The 13,867-nt window shown below is 50.4% G+C and overlaps 2 protein-coding genes across 2 annotated transcripts; one reads left to right on the top strand and one right to left on the bottom strand.

Moving 5' to 3' along the window:
• Positions 1 to 493: 493 nt before the first annotated feature.
• Positions 494 to 3,766, bottom strand: RhiXN_05473 (AAA family ATPase; the record flags this gene model as incomplete). Its single annotated transcript, XM_043325289.1, has 9 exons — positions 494 to 939; positions 995 to 1,180; positions 1,230 to 1,638; positions 1,699 to 1,731; positions 1,782 to 1,996; positions 2,057 to 2,245; positions 2,300 to 3,325; positions 3,394 to 3,502; positions 3,554 to 3,766. The coding sequence occupies 9 exons, from the start codon at positions 3,764 to 3,766 to the stop codon at positions 494 to 496; spliced, it is 2,826 nt and encodes a 941-aa protein (XP_043177708.1).
• A 1,544-nt stretch (positions 3,767 to 5,310) lies between these two features.
• Positions 5,311 to 11,066, top strand: RhiXN_05472 (aromatic di-alanine and TPR containing protein; the record flags this gene model as incomplete). Its single annotated transcript, XM_043325288.1, has 7 exons — positions 5,311 to 5,405; positions 5,469 to 5,484; positions 5,539 to 5,625; positions 5,680 to 7,966; positions 8,011 to 9,594; positions 9,645 to 10,222; positions 10,281 to 11,066. The coding sequence occupies 7 exons, from the start codon at positions 5,311 to 5,313 to the stop codon at positions 11,064 to 11,066; spliced, it is 5,433 nt and encodes a 1,810-aa protein (XP_043177707.1).
• Positions 11,067 to 13,867: the final 2,801 nt, after the last annotated feature.

Raw genomic sequence — 13,867 nt, 5'->3', positions numbered from 1 at the left:
CAAAGAATTAGTCGGTGCTGCGCTTTTTTAACCAGTGTGTGTTTGTGTTGATGCTCAAGTGAAAAGTCCTAATACATACAAACGAACTCACTGGACTCATATATACTCACCTGACACAAGTTTACGAGAGAGTTTATGAATTTGCTTTCTTTAAGATCCACCACATGACTCCAGTAACGAGCCAAAAACCGCGACGCGTGTCTGAGAAAATAAGCCTTACCGCCTCACCTGTCGACACCGTGTTTGATCCAATCCGTTCTCTGTCAAACAAATAATCTGCCAGATATAGTAATCGTTTCTCATCCGTTGAGTTCTCTTGGAAATAAAAAGCATCTGCTATGGCAGCACTTGGATAACTTGTCAACCCGTCAGAAATATCATCATTCACAAGGTATACGCTACAATAAACGAGGCACAACCACAAACGAACAACACTCTTCTCCAAGGTAACCAGCGGTTAGGCTTGAATAAACGCTGGCGGCTGTTCTTGTCACTACTTGGCATCCAAGTCTATACCCAATGAGCGTAGGTACGTGCCTCGTGGCGGTGGGACATAGTTCACATCTACCACATGTCCTGTCGATCCATTCATCCCATGCACCCTCATCTCTGACCCGTATGATCCTGGCCCATATGCTCCTGACCCGTACGTTCCGGGCCCGTCCATTACACTCGTGCCCATACCCTGAGTGTTTATTCCCGTCCCATTTATCCATGTCTGCCCCGGTCCCGAAAGAGCCGACCCGGGCACAGCGACTCCATTGGTTCTGCTCGACCGACTGCCGGATCCAAACTGCTCGTTCCAGCGCCGAAGTTCGGTCAGAGATGACTGCATCTCGGAGGTCGATGCGCGGACCTGGCCCAGTGCATGTGCAAGGTGACGCTTGGCAATCGTGCGTGTCTGGGGAGCATCCGCCAACCGCGATTCTGCGTCATTTGCTATGAGTAATAATCAGCAGATGCAAACGATATCATGCTGGGTATATGAACCTACAGGTTGCAGCGGTGGATGCGATTGGTGCATCGACTTCCTCGATCCCCGACTCCGATGTAGCCGGACTCAAGTTGCCGAGTGCCGAAACAGCTGAACCAGGCTTCTTGCCTTTCTTGTCTTTCTGATCTGTCCACGAGATCTTTGCTAGTTCTTTGGCAGACTCGAATGCAGCCATGACGCATAAATCTGTTCAGAATATGAGACGCTGTTCTTATATCGAGATATATGCACTCACGCTTCAGGTCTGATCCGCTAAAGTGGGGCGTCTGGCTCGCCAGTTCGGCCAAGTTGACATCCGATCCTAGGTTCTCGTTCAGTAGCAGAATCTTCAGTATAGCCTCGCGAGCATTCGTATCAGGGAGATCGACGAGGACGCGACAGGGTAGCCGGCGAATGATTGCGTCATCCAAATCGAACGGACGGTTAGTCGCTCCGATCACAATCACATCAGAAGACAGCATCCCATCCATCTCTTGGGTGAACTGCGTCAGCATGTCTGTACGCCAGCGCGATGAGTTGTCATTCCTCGCAGGCATCCGAGCGCCCAACAATGCATCGACCTCATCGATAAAGATGACGCATGGCTTCAGCCGACGGGCGAGCTTGAATAGAGCTTGGACTTTCTTCTCGTCCTCTCCTACGCACTAATCGCATTTCACACATTAATTGGCGAAGGCTATCATACCAGGAAGAGCCGTACTGACCTTTTCCAAGATATCGGAAGGCTTAACGGAAAGCTGGCAGATTGATGAGATTATGTAACTACGTATATGCATGGGGAACTCACCATCCGAGCACCCGACTCCTTCGCAATCGCCTTTGCCAGTAGTGTTTTCCCAGTCCCTGGTGGGCCAAACAGCAGCGCGCCGGACATGTTATACTGTTTCAGGATGCCAGTCTGGAATGCCTCTGGGCAGACCAGCTGCAAGGACACCACAGTGCGGATTGTTTCTATCGTCGAGTTGGGAAGATGAACCGCGTCAAATCCAGACTGAAGATCATCTATATGTACCCAACGATATAAGATAACTTTGTAGTGCGTTCATCATGATTGCTGCGTACCTGGGCAAATCAGACAGTCGAGCATCTGTCGCTCATACGAGTCCATTCCTTCACTCTTGACCCTTTCGACAACCGGATCCGTGGTATCCTTCTTGTCCTTCGACCTGTTGCTCGTTGGAATATAGTCGCCGCTATTACTTGAGCTATCACTACTACTACTAGAGCTTTCACCGTCATCCTCATTGGAGTCTAGGTTCTCAGATAATCAGTCAACACCCCACTTCGGTATGTTGACCCACTCACCATCAGAAGATTTGTTCTCCATCAGCACCGAGCTTTCCATCCACTGGGCACGCTCCCTGTCTCGCTCCTCTTGGCGCTTCCATGCGTCACAGTATGCCTCCCAGGATATCGTAGGGTGTGCCGACGAACTGGAATTAGAGGGCAAGGATAGAGCAAAGCTGAGTGCCCGGTCAGCTACCTGTTGGATGACATCACATTCGATCAATTGTTCTTTGAACCGACTCTCCACGACATCAGTCAAACTTTCCAACTCGCCTCCAGAAGCGAGGAGCGCCATCCGGACTTGCAGCTCGTTCAGATTCAGGCGCCGTTTCTCTCGAGAAAAGCGCTCCTGCTCGAGGTTTCTCTTCTTTGGGACCACGACACATGCCGGTATACACTTCGAACGGGATGACCGACCGCGACCTTTTTCAGCCGATACTCCGACCTTGGTAAGATGATCATGGATATGACTCGACAGCGTGTTGCTATTCCACATCTCATGCTGCCGACGTAGTCGTTCCTCGCGAGGCTTGTCTGCGACCTCTCCTTCCCCCCAAGATCCTGGCGTTTCGCTCTCCTGTTTAGTCTCGGGCTTCGAACGGCGCGACGTCAGGAAAGACATAAGATCAGGCGATGAGTCTCGCCTAGTGAGCGTTCGAGGATCAGATTCTTGGAATAGGCCATCCTTGATGAGGAGCGGAGAAGCGCCCAGAATGACCGTGATAGATGTATTGCCTAGTTCAGTACTTCCAGTGTCCCCGTCCACCTGATCCTGACTGTCCTTGATGATTCGTTTATAGCATTCTGGGGCAAACGTCGCTAGAAACCCAAAGTCTCGAACATATACGATACGCCGATGCTTCTCTGATGTGTCGCCGACTGCCGGGTCACTGCTAGGCTCCCGGATAGCCATGTCGACCAGGTCGCAGATTCTGTTGGATGTGATAGGTTCGTGCATTTTGAAGTACCCGGTGCCGTTGGCGCTCTCTGGCTTTGACTCAGAGTCCGAGTTGCTTTCTTTGTCCTGGCTAGACTTTGATGCATCTAAATGAATCACAAACCCAGAAACAAACCCGTGAATAGGTCAACCCATGCCTTGCGGAGTTACTCACCCTCCCAGAAGCTTCTTGGTTGCTCATTGATCAGTTGTGCCAAGTCTATAGTTGTCACTGTCGCTCCAGACCTCTGCGCCAACTCGTGTACGGTGGCATCGATGACATACTGCATATCCCGGACGTCAGCTTAGCAGAACCAAGGATATCTGAGACTCACCTCTCCTCCCTCGAGCGGACAGTAGAGCACTAGCGCTAGTCCATTTGTGCCTTGCGATCCGGACACGCGATGCTGGCCAACGAACGAGTTGAAGATCAGCGATAGTCGGGTATGCGCATCGGCGATTAGCGACTCAGACGGAAGGCCCGGGCGATCGGCGTGTAGTGCTGGATTTGCTTCTACAGACATCTGATACTGCTGTGATGTGGACATGATGCTCAATTGGACCATATTTTCAGCTGTATAGGTACCTTGCTTACCAGCTGTAGCTTGCGTGATTAGCGTCGATTGTGTTAGAAGTGTCTGTAGGGTCGAGTAGGGCGTTTCTTTGTACGTGGTTGGGGAAGGTATAAGTGCAATGGATCGCTGAGCTACGATGTTGGCCCGAGTGCTCCTTTATACAAGTTAGCAACACTGAATCCATCTTCTCCCTGTCGCTCAGCGCTTACACCTCTATATCTCCATCGCCCATCTTTCGTGTAAATAGGTACAAGGCTCTCAGAGCTCTCCTCGTGTTCTTCCATAGGCCTGGTTAAAAACCCCCAAGACGAGGCTGCGGTGCTTCGATCGTATCGCCCAATCGCCAGGCGCTAGATGTTGCCTGTGTCAAGGACATAATTGGGCCGATACGATCTTCAAAGTTACGTGTTTTCTGGTCGAAGACGAAATGACGCCGGGCGGTGAGAAGGACGGAGGAGCCGGTGGAATAGGATTGGCATTGCGCAATGATCCACGCAGCACTCTTCAGCCTAACCGTAATCACAGATCAACTACTTCATATCACTAAAGCACTTAAGCTATCGTACCATTCTACTGTGTCCTTGCGCTGGTGGCGAGCCTACGGTCAACAAACAGATTGGCCATGCTAGTGTCGTAGTCAGAATCGAGAGAAGGACAACCCGCGGTCCACTAAGCGCCCCTTCGTTGGTGTTCGCATAAACCCATCGAATTCCGTCAATCCATACCGTTGGAGTAAACTTACGACTACACATCCGTGCGCTACTTTCACTTCTATCTGAAACTGACTGCCTGATGAGCATATATAGTATTAGCCTCTGAATATTCCGTGCGGCCTCAGTGTAGACGCTTCAGTCTCATTATTTTACAGTAGCCTATTGGCGGCTGATTCATGACATGCCAACATCAGGGGAGCATACATACTGCCAACTTGAATGTAAGTTGATAGTCGGGCCAAGCGTACACCTGTTTCCAAGCAATCAGGTTGCAAGATATATGTTATAAAGGTGGTACATAATGAGACAGGCTGGCGCATAAAGTACACAACGATTGAAAATCGCATCTAAAACTGGGGTAATCCGCCATGATCCATTAGCCTTAAACCTTTTTGAAATACCTCTTCGCATATGTGGAGTCAGTAGCAGAATGCTTCTAAGAAGCTCTAACGCCAAACTAGCGCTGACCGCATAGGTACAGTCTATCACCCGAAAAATTGTGGCCGCAGTCAATGCACTGCCTTCTAATTTGTACAGAGACAAAGCAAGCCGCCAGGGGGAAGAGCACTCATCACGCTCACTGACGTCTCCAATAGAAACTCCCTTGGGCATATCGATATACCTTGTTAGGCAAGCCTTGCTGAACCAAGGTTCCTCTACACCGCCTTGTCTCGTAAGGAAGCCAGGAGCGCCTAACTCTCCTTCAACCAGCAAAGTCGTCGCTTGGTGGATAACGAAGTACCATATGTATAAAAGGTGGAATGAAGGAGAGCCAGTTTGTTCAAGCCCGCATTGACCATCACTATGCAAGACGCAAACAACAATCAAACGAGCTCACTCCCCTTGGCGCCGAGTATAAACCAAGACGACAAATCAGCCGCTGAGCTGGCATCCAACCTGTGAGTGCGTTATCGGCCACCTGAGCTGCATATACTGAGTAGGTTTCATGTGTGGCCCTATAGGCTCAAAGGAATGAATGTAGGACATCATACCCGCCAGCTATGACATGTCTGACTGCTGATTGTTTACAAGCCCGAGGATCCTGGACCGCCTGTCTTGTCGCTAGACTTTGTGAATTGCTCGAACTTTCCAGAAGCGGGTCTAGGATCAACGAGCATGGTATGTAGCGTGGATATACCTTCCGCAGATCGTAAGATTCAATTCCCAATTCAGGCTTCGCTAGAGACCTCAGATAATCAAACAAATACCCCCACTTCTGTGGGCGAGAACGAACAACCGGGGGATGGCCCGCAGACGGAAGACTCAGCATGCGAAGATGACCAAGTAATCGAACTATTTAAGTCTTTATTAGCTTCTGAGCTACACGATGGCTTGCAAGCCCAAGACACTACTCCTGGCATTCAGGGATTTCTACGAGTGATACAACAGCATCTCTATGCCGTCCAAGCTAGTGGGGCTGAGGCCTTGACAAGAGATGTGGTTACCACACTCTCAAAGCCCGCAAACCGCGACGAAGACGACCACTTTGCCGCAACCTCCAAACGTACTTTTCGTCACCAGCTACTCATATGGATGGCACAACAGCAAAGTCGCAAGTACGATAACGGTGGGGACATAAATGCCCTCAACCAAGCGATTGCTCTCTACGAGCAGTGCATAGCCGGACCTTCCGCCCATAGCTCTGCTGAATCTGATATACTAAGTAATCTTGGCGCCTGTCTTACTGGGCGATTCGAGCGTCTGGGTAACCTGGAAGACATCGACAACGCAGTCGATTGTTTCTCGCACTTGGCTCGCATGACTTCCGATAGCGATGAGAACCTTACAGCCAGATTGGCCAACCTCGGGGCGGCATACATTAGTCGGTTCCAGCGCTTAGGGAGCCTGGAAGATAACGAACAAGCAGTACAATGCCTTAGGCATGCAGTGTCTATAGCACAGAAGAACGATGAAGGACTGCCTGCCTGTCTCAACAACCTTGGAAACGCGTACCTGACACTGTATAGAACAACGGGCAGAATGAATGCCATTGACGAAGCACTCTCAGTCTTGGAGCAGGCGGTTATCTGTACCCCAGTTGGGCATGCTGATTTGGCCTCTCGCTTGAACAACCTCGGAAATGTGTATCTGACCCGATTCGAGCGGTTGGGCTACATGAGCGATCTGCATAAGGCGATCGAGCTACAGTCTCATGGAGTCAAACTGACACGCATCACGCACAAGGATCTACCCGGTCAGCTCAATAACCTCGGAAATGCCCATATGTCCCGATTCGAGCACTTGGGTGGACTCGAGGATGTAGAGCATGCAATCGAGTGCTTGACACAGGCAGTCGTACAAACGCCCCCGCGCCATCCAAACATGCCCAGTCGGCTCAGTAACCTCGGAAACGCCCATATGTCCCGATTCGAGCACTTGGGTAGACTCGAAGATGTAGAGCATGCAATCGAGTGCTTGACACAGGCAGTCGTACAAACGCCTCCGCGCCATCCAGACATGCCCGGTCAGCTCAATAACCTCGGAAACGCCCATATGTCCCGATTCAAGCACTTGGGTGGACTCGAGGATGTAGAGCATGCAATCGAGTGCTTGACACAGGCAGTCGTACAAACGCCTCCGCGCCATCCAGACATGCCCGGTCAGCTCAATAACCTCGGAAACGCCCATATGTCCCGATTCAAGCACTTGGGTGGACTCGAGGATGTAGAGCATGCAATCGAGTGCTTGACACAGGCAGTCGTACAAACGCCTCCGCGCCATCCAAACATGCCCAGTCGGCTCAATAACCTCGGAAACGCCCATATGTCCCGATTCAAGCACTTGGGTGGACTCGAGGATGTAGAGCATGCAATCGAGTGCTTGACCCAGGCAGTCGTACAAACGCCCCCGCGCCATCCAGACATGCCCGGTCAGCTGAATAACCTCGGAAGCGCCCATATGTCCCGATTCGAGCACTTGGGTGGACTCGAGGATGTAGAGCATGCAATCGAGTGCTTGACACAGGCAGTCGTACAAACGCCCCCGCGCCATCCAAACATGCCCAGTCGGCTCAATAACCTCGGAAACGCCCATATGTCCCGATTCGAGCACTTGGGTGGACTCGAGGATGTAGAGCATGCAATCGAGTGCTTGACCCAGGCAGTCGTACAAACGCCCCCGCGCCATCCAAACATGCCCAGTCGGCTCAATAACCTCGGAAACGCCCATATGTCCCGATTCGAGCATTTGGGTGGACTCGAGGATGTAGAGCATGCAATCGAGTGCTTGACACAGGCAGTCGTACAAACGCCCCCGCGCCATCCAAACATGCCCAGTCGGCTCAGTAACCTCGGAAACGCCCATATGTCCCGATTCAAGCACTTGGGTGGACTCGAGGATGTAGAGCATGCAATCGAGTGCTTGACACAGGCAGTCGTACAAACGCCCCCGCGCCATCCAAACATGCCCAGTCGGCTCAGTAACCTCGGAAACGCCCATATGTCCCGATTCGAGCACTTGGGTAGACTCGAAGATGTAGAGCATGCAATCGAGTGCTTGACACAGGCAGTCGTACAAACGCCTCCGCGCCATCCAACATGCCCGGTCAGCTCAATAACCTCGGAAACGCCCATATGTCCCGATTCAAGCACTTGGGTGGACTCGAGGATGTAGAGCATGCAATCGAGTGCTTGACACAGGCAGTCGTACAAACGCCCCCGCGCCATCCAAACATGCCCAGTCGGCTCAATAACCTCGGAAACGCCCATATGTCCCGATTCAAGCACTTGGGTGGACTCGAAGATGTAGAGCATGCAATCGAGTGCTTGACACAGGCAGTCGTACAAACGCCCCCGCGCCATCCAGACATGCCCAGTCAGCTGAATAACCTCGGAAGCGCCCATATGTCCCGATTCGAGCACTTGGGTGGACTCGAGGATGTAGAGCATGCAATCGAGTGCTTGACACAGGCAGTCGTACAAACGCCCCCGCGCCATCCAGACATGCCCAGTCGGCTCAATAACCTCGGAAACGCCCATATGTCCCGATTCAAGCACTTGGGTGGACTCGAGGATGTAGAGCATGCAATCGAGTGCTTGACCCAGGCAGTCGTACAAACGCCCCCGCGCCATCCAAACATGCCCAGTCAGCTTAATAACCTCGGAAGCGCATATATCAGTCGCTTTGAACATCTTGGAGATATACAGGACGCTGACCGGGCAATTGAACATCTCGCCTCAGCCACTCAGTTGCAGACCGGTCATCCAGATCAATGTGCTACACTTGCAAACCTTGGTAACGCATACTCACACAGGTTTCGACGGTTACGACGTATAGAAGACCTAAACCAAGCCATAAAATGTAAAGCTCAAGCAGTAGAACTGGCCCCTAGCAATCATGCTAGTCTTCCATCGCTTCTCTCTAGTCTCGGAGCGTCGTTACAACAACGCTTTGATCAGACAGGCTGCACTCAGGATCTAGATAACGCCATCATTTGTCATCATGAAGCAGTCAGTCTGGCTTCTGAGAGCCATGTCGGCTATGCTAGTTATCTCAACAACCTGGGTAACGCATATCTCGGTCGGTTTGAAGCCCATCATCAGCAGGAGGACATAAAGAATGCAGTAGATCACTTCAAGAAGGCAACGCTATGCACTCAGAAAGATCATGTTGGCCTTCCGGGTCTTCTGGCAAATCTATCAAATGCTCTCAGTCAGGAGTTCGAGGCGTTTGAGGACTCAACGGTGCTGGAGCAAGCAATCGAGGCTCAGACTCAAGCTGTATCCTTGGTTCCTGTGGGGCATGTAGACTACCCACGCTTTCATTCGCAGCTAGCTCATCTCCACATCACCCGAATGAAACATCCCTCAGATCTACTCGACATAGCTACGGCTGCTGCTCACCTTCAAGCTGCCGCCAAGTCTAAAGTAGGACATCCTCGTGACAGATTTGCGGCTGCCCGTGAGGCAGCGTTTTTGAGCTCTAAGCTGTCACTGCCCGACACGATCGATACATTCCAACTGGCCATCGATATGATACCCCAGCTCATCTGGGTAGGCGCCACAGTCGACGACAGATATAGGGACTTACCACTTCTTGGCGACCTCACTCAGCAGGCTGCTGTTGCGGCAGTCGACGCGGGAAATCATAGTCTAGCACTCGAGTGGCTTGAGCAGGGACGATCTATTGTATGGGGCCAGACGCTTCAGCTCCAGACCCCCTTGTCGAGCTCTCCTCCAGTCACCCAAAGCTAGCGCAAGAGCTTGAACAAACAGCTGCTGAGCTGAGCCGGGCTAGCTCGGACCCAGTACGGCCTGTTTTAGACGAACCTACGACCGGAAATCCCCAATCACATCAACAAGATCTCCGAGGGCATCATATACGCAGCACTGCCGCCAAATACGAACATCTGCTGTCCGAGGCCAGGAGTATCCCTGGATTCGAGCGTTTCATGCTGCCAAGGAAGGCCTCTGAGCTACTACAGGCCGCAAGCCATCACCCTGTCGTAGTCGTCAACCTCCACGAGTCTCGTTGCGATGCGCTAGCACTCATTGCCGGAAGCTCTAACATACAGCATATACCACTACCCAATATGACATACGAGAAAGCAGAGATCGCACGGATAAGGATCCGATACTCACTTAATGGGCGTGGCTTGGAAGAGCGATATAGTATACGCGGTATGAATCGCTTAGGCGAGCAGGACTATTTCCCTAAAGTGCTCGCTACACTCTGGACCGACCTTGTACAGCCGGTGTTACAGGCGTTGGGCTATATGGTAAGCGTTTGGACTCTAATTGTCATAGTTCGCCTACTCATGACCCATGACGTACCAGCCACGTCGTTCAGAAGACCTCCCGCATCTTACTTGGTGTATAACAGGTCTGCTATCATTCCTTCCAGTACATGCAGCCGGACACTATGACCGCCCGATGGAGAAGCTCTCAGACTATGCTATCACATCCTACACCCCTACCCTCGCCGCATTACTGCCGAGCAGCCGCACTTGCTCGACATCCTCGCCCAGCCTGCTTACCGTGGGTCAAGCGGCTACACCCAACATGAGTCCATTACCTGGAACAACAACCGAACTAGCCATTATCAAGGAGCATATCCCTTCAGGAATCAGCTGCAAGCAACTGGACGGCGAGAGCGCCGAGGTTTCGAGCGTACTCGATGCGATGAAGAGTTACTCATGCGTTCACCTAGCCTGCCATGCACATCAGAACCTAACTCACCCAACCGAGAGCGGGTTTTATCTTCATGACGGCACTCTCACCCTTCGTGACATCATGCAACAATCGTTCAAACACAAGCATCTCGCGTTTCTCTCTGCGTGCCAGACTGCCAAAGGAGACGACGGGCTTCCTGACGAAGCGGTACATCTGGCCTCGGGGATGCTGATGGCCGGGTATCCGAGTGTAATTGCCACGATGTGGTCGATAGCTGACGTCCATGCTCCGACAATCGCTGATGAGGTATATGCTCGGCTGATGAAAGAAGGGAGTATTGGGCCAGGTGATACGGCTAGGGCGCTTCACTATGCGGTAGCAAAGCTGCGAGAGCAACTGAGGGCCAAGGACTTTGTGCTCTGGATGCCGTACATTCATATCGGAATCTAGGCAAGTTGACGGATTGAGAGACCTATAATCATCATCACTTACTCTATAATTCTAGCGGTTGGCTGCAGGAGTTGAGTTACGCGAAACGCTAACGTTTATGTTTTTTTTTCTGCTTTCTTGTTTTGTTATGAGGATGATCTCATCTGGTATCAAAAAATCTGCACACGACGACTCACTTAGCTCCCCTCCTTTGTGGCTCTCTTGCCCCATGTGCATATGAAACTGTATTTTTGTACGCATTTGTGACACGAAATTGGATATGTGTAATTCTCTCTTCCTTTTCGGAATCTGAGGCCATCAAATTGTGCACTACACAACATGCAAGATATCTCGGGCCACATGTATCGAGAAGCTGGAGTAAATTGACACCTAAGAAAATCAACGAGAACAGAAGAGAGAGAGAGAGAGAGAGAGAGAGAGAGAGAGAGAGAGAGAGAGAGAGAGAGAGAGAGAGAGAGAGAGAGAGAGAGAGAGAGAGAGAGAGAGAGTGAGCGAGCGAGAAAGAGCGAAAGGAACACGACTTACTTCAGTGCTGCTATAGCTCTATGGGAGGCAGAGGCCTCTCGGCGGCCAATGCCAGTACGCAATATCTGTGGAGCGTACCACTTTGCATATCCTAGCAAAAACGATAATAAGTTTTACATGTGAGCGAATTGGAAGCCGCGTGTGTATACCTAACGCCCATACTCAGTTCTTCCGAAAATAATTTCTTGGCTGTGTGCTTGTGAACTGCCAAAAACCATAGTTAGGTGAGGAGAATATCCCCATCTACGCTAGCTCTATACCCCTTGAGGTTGGATTATCGACCTCGGTGTGTCGAGTATTAGAGTCTACACGAGACGCATGGCAGCAAGGAATCAGGTCGGGTCAAAACGAAGGAAGATTGGTAAAAATATGATAAAAGAGCAAAACAGGGCCCGGGGGCGACACTTGGATCATCTATTTGCGAGGGCTGAGCGGCATACCCAATATTTAGCCATGAGGATTTGTCGTTTTGGGTCGTCGTTGTGAAGATCGACGGAAGTAAATTTAGGTCTGGCGTTATCTGAGTTGGGTGAGCATATAGCAGAGGGATAAATTCATAGCATATCGCACTTGAGAGTTCTTTGTCGGTATCCTTCTGATTCTACTTGGGGAGTCGTCAACTCTCCTGGAACGCAAGTCGACCCAGCCAAGATTCGGCGCTTACTGCATCCGTGGTTGTTAGCTTGGTGACCACGCTTCCACCATCGTTTGCCTACGACATTGGCCACAAGCACCGCGTTCACGCTCCGCCTCTCATATGCGCCTGCAAATCGACTACTAGAAATAATATGCACCTAAGCTAAAGCTTGATGGAACGTAGACGTGCCCATCGTTTCACAGCGACGCGGCATCTCGCGACATATACATATAATGAAGCCGATTCCGATTCAGTCGATAGGTTAGCGCGGTGAGTCGAATGAGATCTGGATTATTTTTCCAAAGAGGAGAAATAGCTTACTCAAGCGATTACTTTGGTAGAAGTGAAAGACAAATCACATTGAGAGAACCAATCACCTGGTCAAGTCGCCTATAACGAGTCCACACATTGCGCGGGAATGGGGTTACTATGAGGTCTGTTACATCATATTCCGCTAATATACATATCCCAAACCTTGTAGACTCTTTTTGCTCAGATTTAAACCCAAATCAATCAACTGTGGATGGGACTGCTTTCGTGCAAGAGGGAAGTCGTGTTTGAAGCCTACCGCGAGCCCGACACGAGTGGGAGATGGGGCGGGGCTAACTCGAGCAGGCTCGAACGGTAAGCCGAATCAACCTATTTTCTTCTCTCTCTCGGTCGATAGGAAAATTGAACTGGCTGTGCTGAATAGACCGGACCATAAAAATAAGATTGATGAACGTTGTAGGGCCTTCGCCAACCTCCCAAACTGCACTAACATCGGCTGCTCATGACCCTACCGGCGAAGACTCTCCGGAAATCCACTTTCATCCCTTCCTCCGATAGCTGAGAGAGCGGGCCCGAATTAGGTCTGGTCATCACAACCCTGGAGAGACTCAGCCCACTGATGATATACCTCGACCAGGCACCTACATGTATAGCGTTACCCCTCCATCGAATAAACCTTCTGCCCGGACAAAGAGGTACAAGGCAGGTTTTTAGAATGAAAATACTCGATTCGGTCGGTCTGTTCGATATCCTCTTTTCAGCATAGCCCGTTTGTCAGGTAAGTCGTTGGCAATCCCTTCACGAACTCGATAATACAACTATTGCGGCATTATACGTGTAGTGAATAGTTGGGGATATGCAAATGGATATTAATTTGACCACTATAAATAAGCACCACTTGCACCCACATTCTGGCAGTATTTCGATAAGGACTTACTGTAGCTTTAGTTTTCAGCAATAACAATACATAATTATATACCCTAAATATGTTCATACCGTTTGAGATACCACCACAAATAAATGTCGAAAGCCAACATCAATATAGGTTATTGATGTTATCTGCCCTAAATTATAGCAGATCGAGATCAGAGTTCTGCTGTAAATATATCGATTCAAAGCGAAACTACAGGGATAGCCCCCCAGGGCACATCATCATTCATGCTTCTTAAAAAAAGCACCACATAACTGAGATGATATTCATGATAGCCCAACACCAAATATTCAGCTTGGGATATGTTGTACCGAAGATCGCGTTGCAAGCACGCCACCTTTTTGGCTGGACACTCAGACTGATAACAATAGTCAGGACCCAGCTATTGAATATCACCGTTTTGCTGAGTATTATGTGTGTTTCAATTCACTAAGGTTG

This window comes from Rhizoctonia solani, chromosome 2 (assembly GCF_016906535.1).
Source record: "Rhizoctonia solani chromosome 2, complete sequence".
NCBI classification, from domain to species: domain Eukaryota; kingdom Fungi; phylum Basidiomycota; class Agaricomycetes; order Cantharellales; family Ceratobasidiaceae; genus Rhizoctonia; species Rhizoctonia solani.
Note: the sequence above shows the minus strand (reverse complement) of the source record. Positions and strands in the feature narration are given on the sequence as shown.